The sequence below is a fragment of the Oncorhynchus gorbuscha genome, linkage group LG16 (assembly GCF_021184085.1).
Source record: "Oncorhynchus gorbuscha isolate QuinsamMale2020 ecotype Even-year linkage group LG16, OgorEven_v1.0, whole genome shotgun sequence".
Classification (NCBI taxonomy): Eukaryota; Metazoa; Chordata; class Actinopteri; order Salmoniformes; family Salmonidae; genus Oncorhynchus; species Oncorhynchus gorbuscha.
Genome location: NC_060188.1, coordinates 1,839,289 through 1,854,507, shown reverse-complemented (window position 1 = coordinate 1,854,507; position 15,219 = coordinate 1,839,289). Strand labels below are relative to the sequence as shown.

The following is a 15,219-nucleotide window of genomic DNA, read 5'->3' as shown; positions in this document are numbered from 1 at the left end:
GAATGGTCCCTCCCACCGAGGCTGCTTCCAGTTTTTTTCTTTAGTGATTGGACCCAGATCCAGTCTCCTGGTTGAATCTCGTGTGCCACCTCCCTCTGTAGTTCTCCTGCTGGTCATAAAACTTTTGACATACGGCTTTGATTAATGAACAACCTCCTCATGTGTTCCACCATACTGCTTTCTATTTCTACATTTGCTTCCTCCAATCGCCCTAATTGGGGCACTCTATAGGGTCTACCAAAAACCTTCTCAAATGGAGATAGCCCCTCCCTATCAGGGGTTATTCTAATAGTCATTAACACTATGGGCAGGCATTTTACCCAGTTCATTCCAGTACTTAGGTGTGTTTTCCTTAATCAACCTTTTACCGATCGATTCATGTTCTCGATAAGAACAATGTTTCTTCATATTTATATCCAATTTCTGACCTATATGATCAATTACTTGATTAGAAAAATGGGAACCATTGTCGCTATAAATAGTTTCTGGTAATCCGAATCGCGGAATTATCTCCTGACATAATGCTCTAGCCACTGTTTCTGCGTTTGCTGAGGATGTAGGAAACGCTTCTACCCATTTGGTATATTTATCAATTATTGTTAAACACCACTTCTTGTTTTCACTCTTAGTTAATTCAATAAAGTCCATTTCCAACTGTTGGAATGGGTACTTAGCTGCTGGGTAAACCCCTTGTGGTACCCTTACTGCACCTTGGTTGTTACTTTGTGCACATATAGTACACCGTGAGCAAAGGTTTTAAAAATAGTTAGTTATTCCATATGCTACAAAGTGCTGTTTAACCATTCCTACCATCCCCCCTGTTGATACATGGCTTTGCCCATGTATCAATACAGCAGCATATTTAAACAGTGACTTAGGTAAAACAGGTAGATTCCCTTTATGCCAAATACCACCTCTATCTACAGCTCCCATTCTGACCCATTTAGTAACTTCCTTAACGGGGGCTCTAAGCTGACTTTCCCTCAGTATTTTGGTGTCGATATGAACTTCCTCCTTTAAGTGTGAGTGTGGTTTCCCCCCCACTCTCTTCGCTTCCTCATCTGACCGTCTATTCCCAATACTGACGCTGTCCATGCCCTTAGTATGTGCCTCGCATTTACAAATGGCTAATTTTTTTGGTAGTATTGCCTCTAGTAAATTCAAGATTAGTTGCGCGTGAGTGATGGGTTTACCTGCTGTGGTTATCATGCCCCTGTTTCTCCACTGTGCTGCGAATACATGAACAGTGTTAAATGCATAAGCGCTATCAGTATGTATCGTTATGCATTTACCCTTTCCTAATATACAAGCCCTGGTAAGGGCCACAATTTCAGCTTGTTGAGCAGAGTAATTCTTTGGTAAAGCTTCAGCTTCCAGCACCTTAGTGAGGGTCACTACCGCATATCCAGTAGCATTTGAGCCATCTGGATTGTTTCTAGAAGATCCATCAACAAACATAGTTACTTCTGCATCTGTCAAAGGCATATCAGTCAGATCTGCCCTGGGGAGAACCATTTTCTCCGTCTCCGCTACACAATCGTGAGGACTCCCATCTGTGGCTATAGGAATTAGAGTGGAGGGGTTCAAGGTAGTACAACGCTCAATTGTTAGATTTGGCATATTTAACAGAATGATCATACAAGACAAATGTCTAGCTGGTGACATGTATGCCATTTTATGTTCCAATAACAAAATTGAGACGGCATGTGGGACCCTCAGTGTCAAATCATGGTATAGTACTACAGAGGCTGAGTCCTCCACAGCTCGTGCTGCAGCCACCACAGACTGTAAACACAAGGGCATTGCTTGTGCCACCTCATCGAGACGGGAGGAATAGTAAGCCACCGGTTTATTCTTCCCTCCGTGTCTCTGAGTCAACACTGATGTCATGAACCCCTCCCTGCAATCCACAGTCTGTGTGAATTCACGGTCATACCTAGGGAAAGCCAGAACAGTGTCAGACAACAATAGCTGTTTAATCGCCACAAACTGTTCTTCCGCCTCTTTTGTCCATATTATCTTGTCTTTCGCTGTCATAGCCTTACCATAGATCAAATGACTAAGTAACCCTGTATGCAATGCAAAGTGTGGGATCCATGCTCTACAGTAGTTAATCATTCCCAAGAAACTCATCATCTGCTTTTTGTTCAATGGTTTGGGTGCCTCTAGAATGGCTGTCTTCCTTGTTGAATTGAGAGTCCTCCCTTCCTTAGTTATGGTGTGCCCTAAATAGATAACCTCTTCCTCTTATTAACTTTGTGACCTTGGTCAGCTAAGAAGAGGAACAGAGCAAGAGTGTCCTCTTTACAGGCCTCCTGCGAGGAGTTAGACAACAGGATATCATCCACATATGTCAAAATTTGACTTCCACGTGGAGGGTCAAATTTTCTGAGATTTCTAGTGATGGCCTGACAAAAGATCGTGGGGCTCTCGAGATAGCCTTGGACTAGGCGGCTATACGCCCATTTCTGACCCAAAGTAAATCCAAACCACCCCTGACTGTCTGGATGTAGTGGAATACAAAAAATGCATTGGCCAGGTCTATCACAGTAAAGTAAGCATTCCCGGGCTTCAACTGGTTTAACAGCGTGTGTGGATCTGGCACACAAGGTGCTCTTGGGATCACACTGCTATTTGACTCCTTGTAGATCCATCACCATTCTCCAATCAGTGCTAGGGAACGCCTTCTTCACTGGGAAGAGAGGCGAGTTACAGAATGCTTCATCCCCCGGTATGATAACACCTCCCTCCCTCAACTGCTCAAACGAGGGTGTTATTCCTTTTATTGCTTCCGGCTTCAAAGGGTATTGTTTTTGATAAGGTCTATAATCTGATTTAGGAACCACTTGTACCGGCGTTACTCCCTTAATTAATCCCACATCTCCGGGGCCTTGAGACCACAGATGTTCGGGTATCTCTTTTAAATCGTCTTCCTGTTCTACTGTCAACAGGTATTCTGCTTCTCAGAACCCTCCCCCACTATCACTAATGTGCACTGCGGGGGCACAATTTGCTCTCCAGTTCAGTTTTCGTCTGTATCTATCAGTGGATGGGCTATGTTGCAAACCTCCCTCCCCCGTTACCCAGTCTGTCAGTTGTTTTCCCTTCGACACCCAGTATCCCATATCTTTCCACTGCTCAGTGTCTTCTTTAGCTAGGGCCACATGGGGGCACCATTTTTCTCTGTACAAGGCCTGGATATGAGTAGGCAGTTCTACCTCCACGGCTGCATGAGTTAAGTCATAGTAAAGCCATTTTAGACCAATGGTTCGCTCAGTGGTTCTCAGAAGTGTCCTCTCATATATCAGGTCGGGGCCGGGTTGTCTGTTATACCACAGTGTGCAGTGCAAGTCATCTGGCGACATTTTAGTTAGTCCTGATTTTATATCATCTGTTAGTTCTATCAATGCTTTGGGTATGTCTGTTAACCCTCCCCTCAATAGATCTTGACTATACCAATAATTTGGTTCTCCTTCCCCACAGAAGGAGAAAGATACCATGTTATCTTTAACCACCTGAGCTTTCATACCTTTGTCTGTAGGCGTTATGGCAATATTCAAGAGTTTCATGACATCTCTCCCCAATAGATTCACAGGACACAACTTTGATATGAGTACTCGGACAGTCGCCTCCCCCTCAGTCATTTAATGTCTGAGCGTTATGGGAGTCGAGTCTCTCTACACAGTGATGGCCAGACGCAGAACGAACAATTATCTTATCCCCTGAGGGATGAATCCCTGGTGGTGCATCCTCACTACATATGGCTGTCCTGCACGCCCCCGTATCACACAGAAATGTTATTCTCTTCCCCATTACTGCAAGTGTCAAAAAAGGTTTTTCTTCCTGAGCAAGAGCGAGGTCTACTGTTGCTAATTCAAATACCTCAGTCTCTGCATCAATTGGATCTAGATTGTTGAGGTCTGAAGCACTATTACTACAGTCACTGTCCTTTTCGCTGTACCAGTCCACTACTTCATTCCTGACTATTATAGCAGCGTCAGTCTCTAGTCAGGATTTATCTTCCTCGCTGTCAGATTTAGGGCGTCTCTCTCTATTTCCCTTTTTGCCCCCTTGTCTCTGTGGCTTTTGTTTACAAAAGCGGCTCTGATGCCCTTTTTATTTTTACAATATCCACATGGAGCCCCGCATTCCTTGGCGAAATGTCCGTTTTGGTTACAGTTATAACATTTTAGCTCCCCTTTTCCCCCTGTATCTGACGTTCCCTTTCTATCCGCACCCGTCCTGCACTCTCTGTTCTTGACTCCCGTTGCTTTATCTTCCAATACTGCCATTAAAAACTCATCTTTCCTATTCTCTTTTTTCCTTTTTTCTGTCTGTCAGTTTTGTTCGTGGTGTACTGCATATCTTTTTACTTCTGCTAGAGTCGCCAATCCCCACCCCACTAAGTTATTTTTCACCTCCTTACTGATTTCGACGCGCATTCCAGTTAATAAGGCTATTTTTAGTTGCTGATGCTAAGGAGTATTTTGATCCCCCCCCGGGGGCTGGTTCTGGCGTACCACTGTTGGCATTAAATACATCTCTTAAACGTTCTAGGTACTGACTGACTGTCTCATTTTCTCCCTGTCTACATTCAGTTAACTTAGAGAAGTCGGCGTGTCGGTGGTAATGTTCAGTTAGGTTAGCGCATAGTTCTGTAATTTTTGCTCTAAATGGCTGCCCAAGTCCCGCGCTCCACTGTATGATGTCCCCATTATTCCCTGTTGGCACCCAGGCTCCGTGCGCAGCAAACCAATCCTTTCCCACTATGGCTCTAACTGCTCTTTCCACCTCCCCTGTGTTTAGCCTGAAACTGGACGCTAGTCCGTTGAGATCTCTTTCAAAACCTGCCATTCCTGTTTTTGGGTGTGGAATTCCTTCTACTGCCATTTCTACGTCCCTCTGTGTCCAGGGTCGATAGCCCCGAACCGTGGGTTCGTTATCCTCTATCCCAGCTTGGGGGTTGGGTAGCTCTATCAGGGGAAACTGCCCTTCTCTCTCTGCACTGTCTTCTTCCCTGCTATAGTACTGTAAATCTCTCCCAGGCCGCAGTCTATTTTTCTCTCCTATATCAGAAGTCATTCTAAGTAGTCCCGATCTGTTTTGATTTGGTGAAAGCGTCTGATATTTTTCCATCCCTGTCCTATCCTCGTCTTTTACGGTCAGAGTCTCTACCGATTCTTTTTCTGACTGCACTTTTCTCAATACTGTCCTAATCAATTCCTCTGTATTCACGCCATCCGCTCCCAGGTCATAAGCTGGGGGGGGCTCAGCACGAAGCGGTAACTTTGCTTTCCTCTGGGTCACCACCACCTCATCATCGATATTATCCCTGTAAGCTTGGTTTACTAGAGAAGGGTAAAGGTTTCGATCCCCATCCCCACCCAATTGATCACTTTTTACAGCTGTGGAAGCGGAAGGCAGAATATTTTTGCTCCCTTCGTCTCTCTTTTTTCTATCTTTCTCCACTCTCTTCCTAGCTTCCGAGAGCCAGGCCCGAGCTACGTTTAAACCTAGTTTACTCTGCTTCTTCACATCTTTGTCACAATCCTTGTATATTTGTCTTACCAGAAATTCTAACTTTTCGAAATCTAGGCGTCCGTCAAAACCATACCTTTTTTCCCCATTTAGGACAGAAATCTACATTCCTTCTATCTTTTTGTTTCATATAACGGTAATCTTCCGTCTCTTCAGAAAGCAGTTTAGAAGGGTTACTACCCATTATAATAAATTCCTGCCCCTCCTAATAATTCCAATCTTCAACCCTTTATGTTAATTTCTCTTTATTGGAATCCTTATCTACTTACGCCTAGTAATTACAATATTTAACACCTTATGGTTAATATCTCTTTTATTGGGATCCTCATCTACTAAAGTCTGACATTAAGTCTCACCCGTATACAATACATTACTGTTCCTTTAGGACTTTTGCTAAGATTGTCGCTCCAAATCAGCCTACTTGTAGGGTTGACCGAAGACAAATAGACCGAGTCTCAAGAGTCTCCTCCGTCCACTCGTTGTTCAATTTGATACTAGTTTTCACCCGTATACAGCGATCACTGTTCTTATAGGACTTTGAACTAAAATATCGCCCCAAATATAGCTTAATCTGTAGAGTTGATTGAAAATGACCAACGGAAAAGCAACTCAATTGTTCCCCATAATCTAAATAAGGACCACCAACCTGCAGTGTCTATTACCAAGATCTATATATCTATGGGGTCACTTGTTCCGTCTTTCCGCTGGATACATTGTTCAATCTGACATTTAACTCACCCGTATACAGTAATCATCGTTCCTATAGGACTTTTAACTTAAACTATGTCGCTCCAAACATAGCCGACTTGTAAAGTTGACCGAAAACAAATGGACCGAGGCCAGTCCCAAAACCAATCCTGCAGTGTCTATTCTTGAAAGCTGATGGCATAAAATCACCTGTTCCGTTTCTTCCCACGGAACCTCAACCACACGATCCCTTTTCACTATCAAGAACACCGACTACTAAAAACCGGGAAAGACCCCCCCCCCCCCCCCCCCCTCCATCCATTCATCGCTCGATCTGACACTAGTTGTCACCCGTATACAGTGATCACTGTAGGACTATACAGTAATCTCTGTTCTCTATAGGACTTTGAACTACAATGTCGCTCCAAGCATAGCCTATTTGTAGAGTTGACTTTCAAACTGAGAACAACTTAAATCCACTCTATGATAATTTAAATCATTCCCCCTTAATCAAGAATAAAAATTACTGACCTTATCGCCGACTGGGAAAGCAATGTTCGTTGTATCTAGTCGCTCTCTCTGTCCTCTGTGATAATACGCAGGCCTGTTTCAATTTGAACCTCAATTCAGAGATCAGGTCTTTAGTAAAACGAGTCAAACTCGTCCGTGCACGATTTTCCAGCTTACTACCTCCAGGCACAAAGAGATATTTAGATCCGGTTCGAAGGACCAAATTGATAGAGGAATTCGAAACTCCTTTAAGTTTTATTGCCAAAACCAATTCAATTCGCACTCATTTCTAATTTCTAATTCATGATAAGTTGTAAGTTTAGCAAGAGACCAGTCTTAATTAGCAAGAGACCAGTCTTAAAAACAAGTTCAGCATTTATTCTTGATGAGTACTGGCCCAAAATACAAAGAACATTACATTTTAAAGAAAGGGAACATAAAATGACGTCATCAGTTTCACACCCTCTCCCATCCTTACAATAGGTAGTATTCAGTCCTAGAGAAGTTTTACTCCCCTCATAAACTACATTCCAACCTGTCTAAAAGATATACTTCTCTCCACTAATGGAATCCAACCAAAACATTCTTATCTGTTTGAAAAACTCTTATCCCTCCTCCTTAAACTTCCCAGGAGGCACAGACAATTAATTCATTCTGCTTACATTTTCAGTAACAGCTCAACCAAAAAGTCATACTTTTCAAATCATAACATAATAGTATTAGAATAAATGGTTCTAATCAATAATGTATACATAATTAATCATCTAAACTATAATTTCCTCTAACAATAACACTCCTCTTCCATCTGAATGCTTGAAATAAAACTATACAAAGTAACAATGTGATATCATATCATGTAAAAGTGAATTACTTAGGCTTTGGGAAATGCCACAAACTACAGAGCTTGATGGTGAGGGGAGCAGGAGAGGAGGGGGAACCATGTACCCCGTTTCAGTCACCCACTTGGCCACAGTCAACCCCAAGATATAAGTGGGAGACAAATCCAGCTTTGACCTCCTATTTGTCAGGCCTCTCATACTGGGCAGACAGGGGTCCTGGGATGGACAGCACACACAGCTTCCCCACATACGGTGCTGGATCAAGTGTGACCTCGTTGAAGAGGCGATCCAGGAGCCTGTCTACGTAGCTTGACATTTCTTTTTTGTTGTTGTGACCAACTTGTTTAATTTGTTTTCTTCAGAGGGTTACAGGTATAAAACCAAAATGAATGCATATAAAGATAACCACGACCCATTTCCCCCTTAGTCCCCGTACCCCCCCTTCACTGTGGGCCAGAAAGCAAGGAAAGTAACAAAAGTTGAAATACTGTATCATTGGTTTGTATACGTGGGGCTTAGCTGAGATTGTTCTTTACAGAGTCCAATATATTTGACCTTGTCTAGTACCATTCATTCTCCCTGTTGATAATTCTAATGATGGAACTTCTAATAGTAACTGTGTCCTTTGGTTAAATGGTGAGAGTGAGGTGGTTGCCATCTTAAGAGTCAACATTTATTTCACAGCAGTGCTGCCTGCCAGCAGTAATTTTCTCTGAGAGAGGCTGTCAAGGGGCTGTCATTGTTAAGTAACATAATAGATGGAAAGTAATGAATATTTAAATTCATGCACTTCTAAATTTATTTTGTAACTTTGCCCCTTGAAGCATTTAACTGCAGGGCACTCCGACATTAGATGAATGTGTTTACCTACTTCAGGGGACACAGTGAACCGTTGGCGCCAATTTCATTGTAAAATCTTTCCTTGGTGTAAAACAAACTTAAAATGTATACTTTAATGGTTTGGATTACGGGATGCCAAGGTCATATTTTTCAATTTTCTGTTCCAGTTAAAGTGTGGTTCAGGTTCAATTAGATCTGTGGGCCATACTTTTTTAATGGCTAGCTCAGATATGAGCTTTCCAAAAGTTGTTTATATTATACAGATCAGTCCTTTCGGGAGCCCAGATCATGTGTTTACGAATCTCATCATTGGATGGTTTGGTAGTTGCGTTTCCCACGGGACTCCATAGGCCAACATAGCTGACCTAAGTTGTAAATATAGAAAAAAAACGAGTTGCCTGTAAAGTTTTTGAAAAGGGAAATCTTTCTTAAATGGATCGTGAAATGTATTTGATTTACTGAGTTATGATACTATCAATTAGCTGATGTAGTGATCTACTCATTTGACAATGTGTTTTTGAAGTACTCAATTTTAAATATGCAATATTTAATTGTTGCACCTTTTTCGGAAACTTTTCAATGTTTGTATTTTTTTATTTTAGTGTACCTGAAATGTTCAATAGGTTTTAAATGAATAACTATGACTAGGGCTGTTACGGTGACCGTATTACTGCCACACCGGCAGTCACCAGTCATGACAACAGTCAAAATCCACGTGACCGTTTAGTCACGGTAATTAGCCTTCTCCAAGCTCTGATGCTGCTGACGGTCATTAGTAGCCTACCAAACATGCTAAGTGCCTGGTACTCAGCACTCTATTGTCCCTCTCAATACTCTGACATCACTGCAAATGTAATCGAAAAATCTATTCAAACACTTCATGAGAGCTCATGAATTCATGTTGTGCAACAGTTCTATAGGCTATGCAATTGCGTGAGAAAAAAATCAGCTTTCTATAGGCTAGGCCTACTATATTTATTGCTCAGCTTTCCTAATATTAAGCACATTCCTTCTCTTTACAACAGAAGTATAGCCTACCTGGCTGGTATGAAAATGAACCGTGGGAAAGGCATCCTTCATTTGCTATTTAAGTGCTTTACATAAATTACATAAATGTTTTACCCCTGCCCCCATTTGAGACAAATGCATAATGGTCCATTCTAAATCAAAACAAATGTTACACATATATATTATTTACTATATGTAAAGACAAGATTAAATCAAGAATAGTCTGCTGGGTGACAATTAGCCTATTACTTAAGAATGCTATATTATCCCTTGTGAATGATGCTTAGCTTAAGGCAAGAAGCAGCCATGCCTGTTTTTAGTGATGGTTTATAATCATAATTGCACACCTCATGTAGCCTAGCCCATAGGCCTATGTTAAGGTTTGTATCACAACTAAAGTGGCCAAATAACCTCTTAAAATGAAGCACATTAATTTGCGTTAAAGCTGGTGCAGAGCCTAACTGGCATGCATATGAAGCGCGGGAGTTTTAAGTTTGGGAGAAAACATTTTGCCATAAAAATGCACCTTTTATAATAAAATAAATACATGCAGAATCACATTTGCTGTCACTTTTGAGAATGTTGTTTTCCTGCTAATGGAACATTCAAGCGTATAGCCTATTGCCATGTGCACATTGCTGCGCTTATGTGAAGAAATAGCATAATCGTTTATCAACTATTTATGCTAAACGTTCTGAACTGTTGTGTCAGGCTCATTGCTTGAAACAGTTTTTTTGAATGCTATTGGTTGTATTCATTTGGGATCTATCGCATCCCACAACTATCCCAGACTGTGTTTGGAATATTTATTTCTAGATAACTTTTGTACTATGGGGGATAGTAGATTGACATGGAGTAGTGCTTTTGCTGTTTGTTAGGCCCACTTATCTTGTTGGCTGACAAAAAGTCAATTACAGTTCTTCCAATATGCACCTTGAATTTGGATGCAAGCAGTTATGTCCCTCTTCACTTGTAGCCTGTGAGAAATACCCAATCACTGACAAAGAGCCATGTGAGTGAGAGGCTTTTGGCAAGCAGCCAGGAGAAGGGAATTATACTTATTTTTCATTTGAACATTTATTTAATTAGACAATTAGACAAGAACAATTTCTTATTTACAGTGACAGCCTCCTTGGAAACAGTGGTTTAACTGCCTTATTCAGGGGCAAAATGACAGATTTTTACCTTGTCAGCTCAGTGATTTGATCCAGCAACCTTTCGGTCACTGGCCCAACACTCTACCCACTAACCTACCTGCCGCCCCTTCAGCCCAAAGGCAAGACGGCCACTGGCTGCAAAAGGCATGGATATTTGTTTTAGGTTGTACACAAAGGGATGCAGCAAGGAACTTCGAGGCATTATCAAGCGCTTGTCAAATTGTGAATGACAGACTGATAAAGTGTGTACAGGCTGCGCAAAAAAAAACAAAGCAGAGCTCATGCCTTTCATGAAATTAATATTAGTCGCATCATGCAGCCTTAGAATTGATTAAAAATCAAAACACAGCCCAACATTTGTATGACAACCAAAGCTACATAAATAACTCTAAATGAAGCATATAGGAGGACCTGTTTCTTTGTTAACCGTTCAACACAGAATAGCCGCATGTGTGTAAATATCATTTCTATTTTTTTCAGCTATGTTAAATTTAATTCTTCATACTATAAAATATTTCCACGGAATTCTAAGCAAATCTTGCCTGCTGAATGAACGAGTGAGCCCACAGCCATATGGCATAGCCATAACAGGGCCTAACATAAGGACAACTCAGAGTATGCCATTCTGTTCTTCTGAAATAGACTACATTTTCTTCATATCATGTTTCTTAAATAAATAATGGATTTATTGTGATGGTGTAGGCTATATTACATGGATTTATTAGACTTTAAAAAATGTGGATGTTCTGAATGTCTGTATTGGTGGCATGTAGTCTATGCGTGGAAGCCATGAGATGGTAAATGTGCTTATGTTAATTAACGGTTAATTACCGTGAGACCGGCAGTTATTTGTTTGACAATAACCGGCTCTTTCATGACCACAGCCCTAACTATGACTTACAGTATGTTGGGTCTGTCTTCGCAGAATTCACAGCATATCCCCTTTGCCTTGGGAAAGCTGATTTTTGTATCACAGCATTCCCAATGCGGTGGTTGCCTGGGAAGCTATGTAGACTGAGTAGATGTTTCATTTTCTAAAATGTCTCATTACAGCTTGATAGTGGGAAGACAAAAGGAGATGGAAAGTGAAATAATAATACCTTCCCACCATTATGATTAGCCCCAATGACACAAGCTACATCAACTGTAGGACAACCCACACAATGGAATAGAAGAATATGGTTGTCAGTGGTAAATTACAAGTACTATACACAGGGGCAAACTTTCACTGGGGATGGGGGGGAAGCTTTGCCTTCACACAGCCTGTCAGCACAAATATATTCAATTGGAAAGATAACTACCCTGTGCTTCTCCGACCACGTATACATAGGCTATAGTCTACTCTGTTTAGTTGAGATCTCGAAAGGTACTGCTACTGAACTGGAAGCAGCAAGAATGATGACAGCGACACTTGACGTTTAGCATAGTCTCATAGGTTAGCCTACCTTTTAGGAGGACAATTTGCAGGCATAGACAAATAAATGGCTATTCAATACTGAAGACCCATTGAATGTTTTCCCCAATTGATAAAGCAACTTCGCTCGAATGTGCACTGCACACTCGATCGTATTGTCTTCATTATTTGATAAACAACGTTAAATGAACACTATAACATCCGGCATGCTGGTAAGTAGCTTGCTAGCTAAAAACCACAACGCATGAAAAGGGGTTAGTTATCAGTATCATTCTGCTTGAGCTATTTTACAGTTTGTAAACACAGATGTATGATGACAGATTTAAAGTGTAACATATTTAAACTGGTTAAAATTATAAGAGCTACCATTGGTGTTTTTTAAAATGGTCGCTTTTACCTGAAATTGAATAAAGCCAGAGGTAATGCCTGCCACATGAATCTAAGTGTTTGACATGGGGGGAAGGGACCAGTAACTTTATCAGCTTTTCCAATGTACCAGCTACAGTACTTTTTCTTACTTGGGTCAAACTGCTATGAACTGGTTACATTCAAATATCATCGAATTTGATGAAAAACATGATTGTCACTGTCCGGGACCTTTAATAAACCATGCATTTAGTCTTATTTTATGTTCTACAGCTGTCCAAGAAATATGGGTCTGTTTTCACGGTTCATTTTGGACCCACAAAAGTGGTCATCCTGGCAGGATACAAGACGGTCAAGCAGGCGCTGGTCAACCATGCAGAGGAGTTTGGGGACAGGGGCATGCTTCCTGTGTTGTATGATTTCACCAATGGACATGGTAATGTAGTATGTGAAACTTGTAATCCCGGTTAACTGTTGCATTCAACAATATTCTGTCAAGCAAGCATATTTGGAGCTATAAATATGTGACAAATATATGATTCTCTCCTGACATGATTAGTTCCTGACACCTGCACAATGTTAATTTTAAATAGGTATTCTGTTTGGCAATGGAGACTCATGGAAAGAGATGAGGCGCTTTGCCCTGACAAACCTTAGAGACTTTGGGATGGGCAAGAAAGGGAGTGAGGAGAAAATCGTAGAGGAAATTCATTACCTGATTGAAGTGTTGGATAAACATGAGGGTAAGAATTCGTAGGTCTGATTTTGAAAAAAACAAAAAGGATTACATTTTTAAAAAATCCTTAGGTTTTCTAATTGAATTTCTGATCTTGATCTTTTTAATAGGTAAAGCATTTGACACAACCCAGCCATTGAGTTATGCTGTCGCCAACGTAATCTCCAACATTGTGTACGGCAGCAGGTTTGAATACTCTGACTCCAAGTTCCGAGCCACAGTGGATCGAGCCAATGAGAACCTACAAATTGCAGGCTCCGTTTCAGTTCAGGTACTGTACTATGTGCTCATGATGTTTACTTTGCCATTATTCTCAGAGTAAAAAACAAACTGGTCACACTTGACTAAACCAGGAAAATGTAATAGTTATTCAAATTTGTACTGGGGTACTGGAATAATAGAGGGTAATTCATGCTTAACTTTATGTTTATGGGGAGATAGTTGTACAACATCTTCCCCTGGCTGGGCCCTTGGCTGAAAAGCAGGAAGCTTTTGTTGAAGAATATTGAGAAAAACAAGAAGGAGATGGAGGAGCTGGTGAGGGGGCTGAAGGAGACTCTCAACCCTCAGATGTGTAGAGGCTTTGTGGACTCGTTCCTTGTCCGAAAGCAGACCCTGGAGGTATGAAATCTCACTACAGTTAAAAACATCTCAATTAAAAACAAGATAACTCATGTAAAACATATGGTGTCCGTAAAATATATAGGTTCAGAACGTTTGTGAAACAGCACAGTTAGAAATATATGGCAAATATAAATCAAGCTGAATGGTCTTCAGAGATAGATGGGTGGGGTTGAGGGTAGCTGAAGGATGGGAATAAATACAAACAAGAGAACTATTGTACAGTGGGGCAAAAAAGTATTTAGTCAGCCACCGATGGTGCAAGTTCTCCCACTTAAAAAGATGAGAGAGGCCTGTAATTTTCATCATAGGTACACTTCAACTATGACAGATGAAATGAGAAAAGAAAATCCAGAAAGTCACATTGTAGGATTTTTAATGAATTCATTTGCAAATTATGGTAGAAAATAAGTATTTGGTCACCTACAAACAACCAAGATTTCTGGCTCTCTCAGACTTGTAACTTCTTCTTTAAGAGGCTCCTCTGTCCTCCACTCTTTACCTGTATTAATGGCACCTGTTTGAACTTGTTATCAGTATAAAATACACCTGTCCACAACCTCAAACAGTCACACTCCAAACTCCACTATGGCCAAGACCAAAGAGCTGTCAAAGGACACTAGAAACAAAATTGTAGACCTGCACCAGGCTGGGAAGACTGAATCTGCAATAGGTAAGCAGCTTGGTTTGAAGAAATCAACTGTGGGAGCAATTATTAGGAAATGGAAGACATACAAGACCACTGATAATCTCCCTCGATCTGGGGCTCCACACAAGATCTCTCCCCGTGGGGTTAAAATGATCACAAAAACGGTGAGCAAAAATCCCAGAACCACACGGGGGGACCTAGTGAATGACCTGCAGAGAGCTGGATCCAAAGTAACAAAGCCTACCATCAGTAACACACTACGCCGCCAGGGACTCAAATCCTGCAGTGCCAGACGTGTCCCCCTGCTTAAGTCAGTACATGTCCAGGCCCGTCTGAAGTTTGCTAGAGAGCATTTGGATGATCCAGAAGAAGATTGGGAGAATGTCATATGGTCAGACGAAACCAAAATAGGACTTTTTGGTAAAAACTCAACTTGTCGTGTTTGGAGGACAAGGAATGCCGAGTTGCATCCAAAGAACACCATACCTGCTGTGAAGCATGGGGGTGGAAACTTCATGCTTTGGGGCTGTTTCTCTGCAAAGGGACCAGGACGACTCATCCGTGTAAAGGAAAGAATGAATGGGGCCATGTATTATGAGATTTTGAGTGAAAACCTCCTTCCATCAGCAAGGGCATTGAAGATGAAACGTGGCTGGGTCTTTCAGCATGACAATGATCCCAAACACACCACCCGGGCAACGAAGGAGTGGCTTCGTAAAAAGCAATTCAAGGTCCTGGAGTGGCCTAGCCAGTCTCCAGATCTCAACCCCATAGAAAATCTTTGGAGGGAGTTGAAAGTCCGTGTTGCCCAGCAACAGCCCCAAAACATCACTGCTCTAGAGGAGATCTGCATG

The 15,219-nt window shown here is 41.5% G+C and overlaps 1 protein-coding gene across 4 annotated transcripts in view; it reads left to right on the top strand.

The window, feature by feature from the left end:
- The window catches only part of LOC123998814 (cytochrome P450 2K1-like), a 46,663-nt gene that overhangs the window by 5,631 nt on the left and 25,813 nt on the right, over positions 1 to 15,219 (top strand). For all 4 annotated transcript variants that reach the window (XM_046303998.1, XM_046303997.1, XM_046303999.1 and 1 more), the window contains exons 2-5: positions 12,633 to 12,795; positions 12,953 to 13,102; positions 13,206 to 13,366; positions 13,537 to 13,716. In XM_046303998.1, coding sequence (XP_046159954.1) covers positions 12,633 to 12,795; positions 12,953 to 13,102; positions 13,206 to 13,366; positions 13,537 to 13,716 — 654 coding nt within the window. The remainder of the gene's footprint in view (positions 1 to 12,632; positions 12,796 to 12,952; positions 13,103 to 13,205; positions 13,367 to 13,536; positions 13,717 to 15,219) is intronic.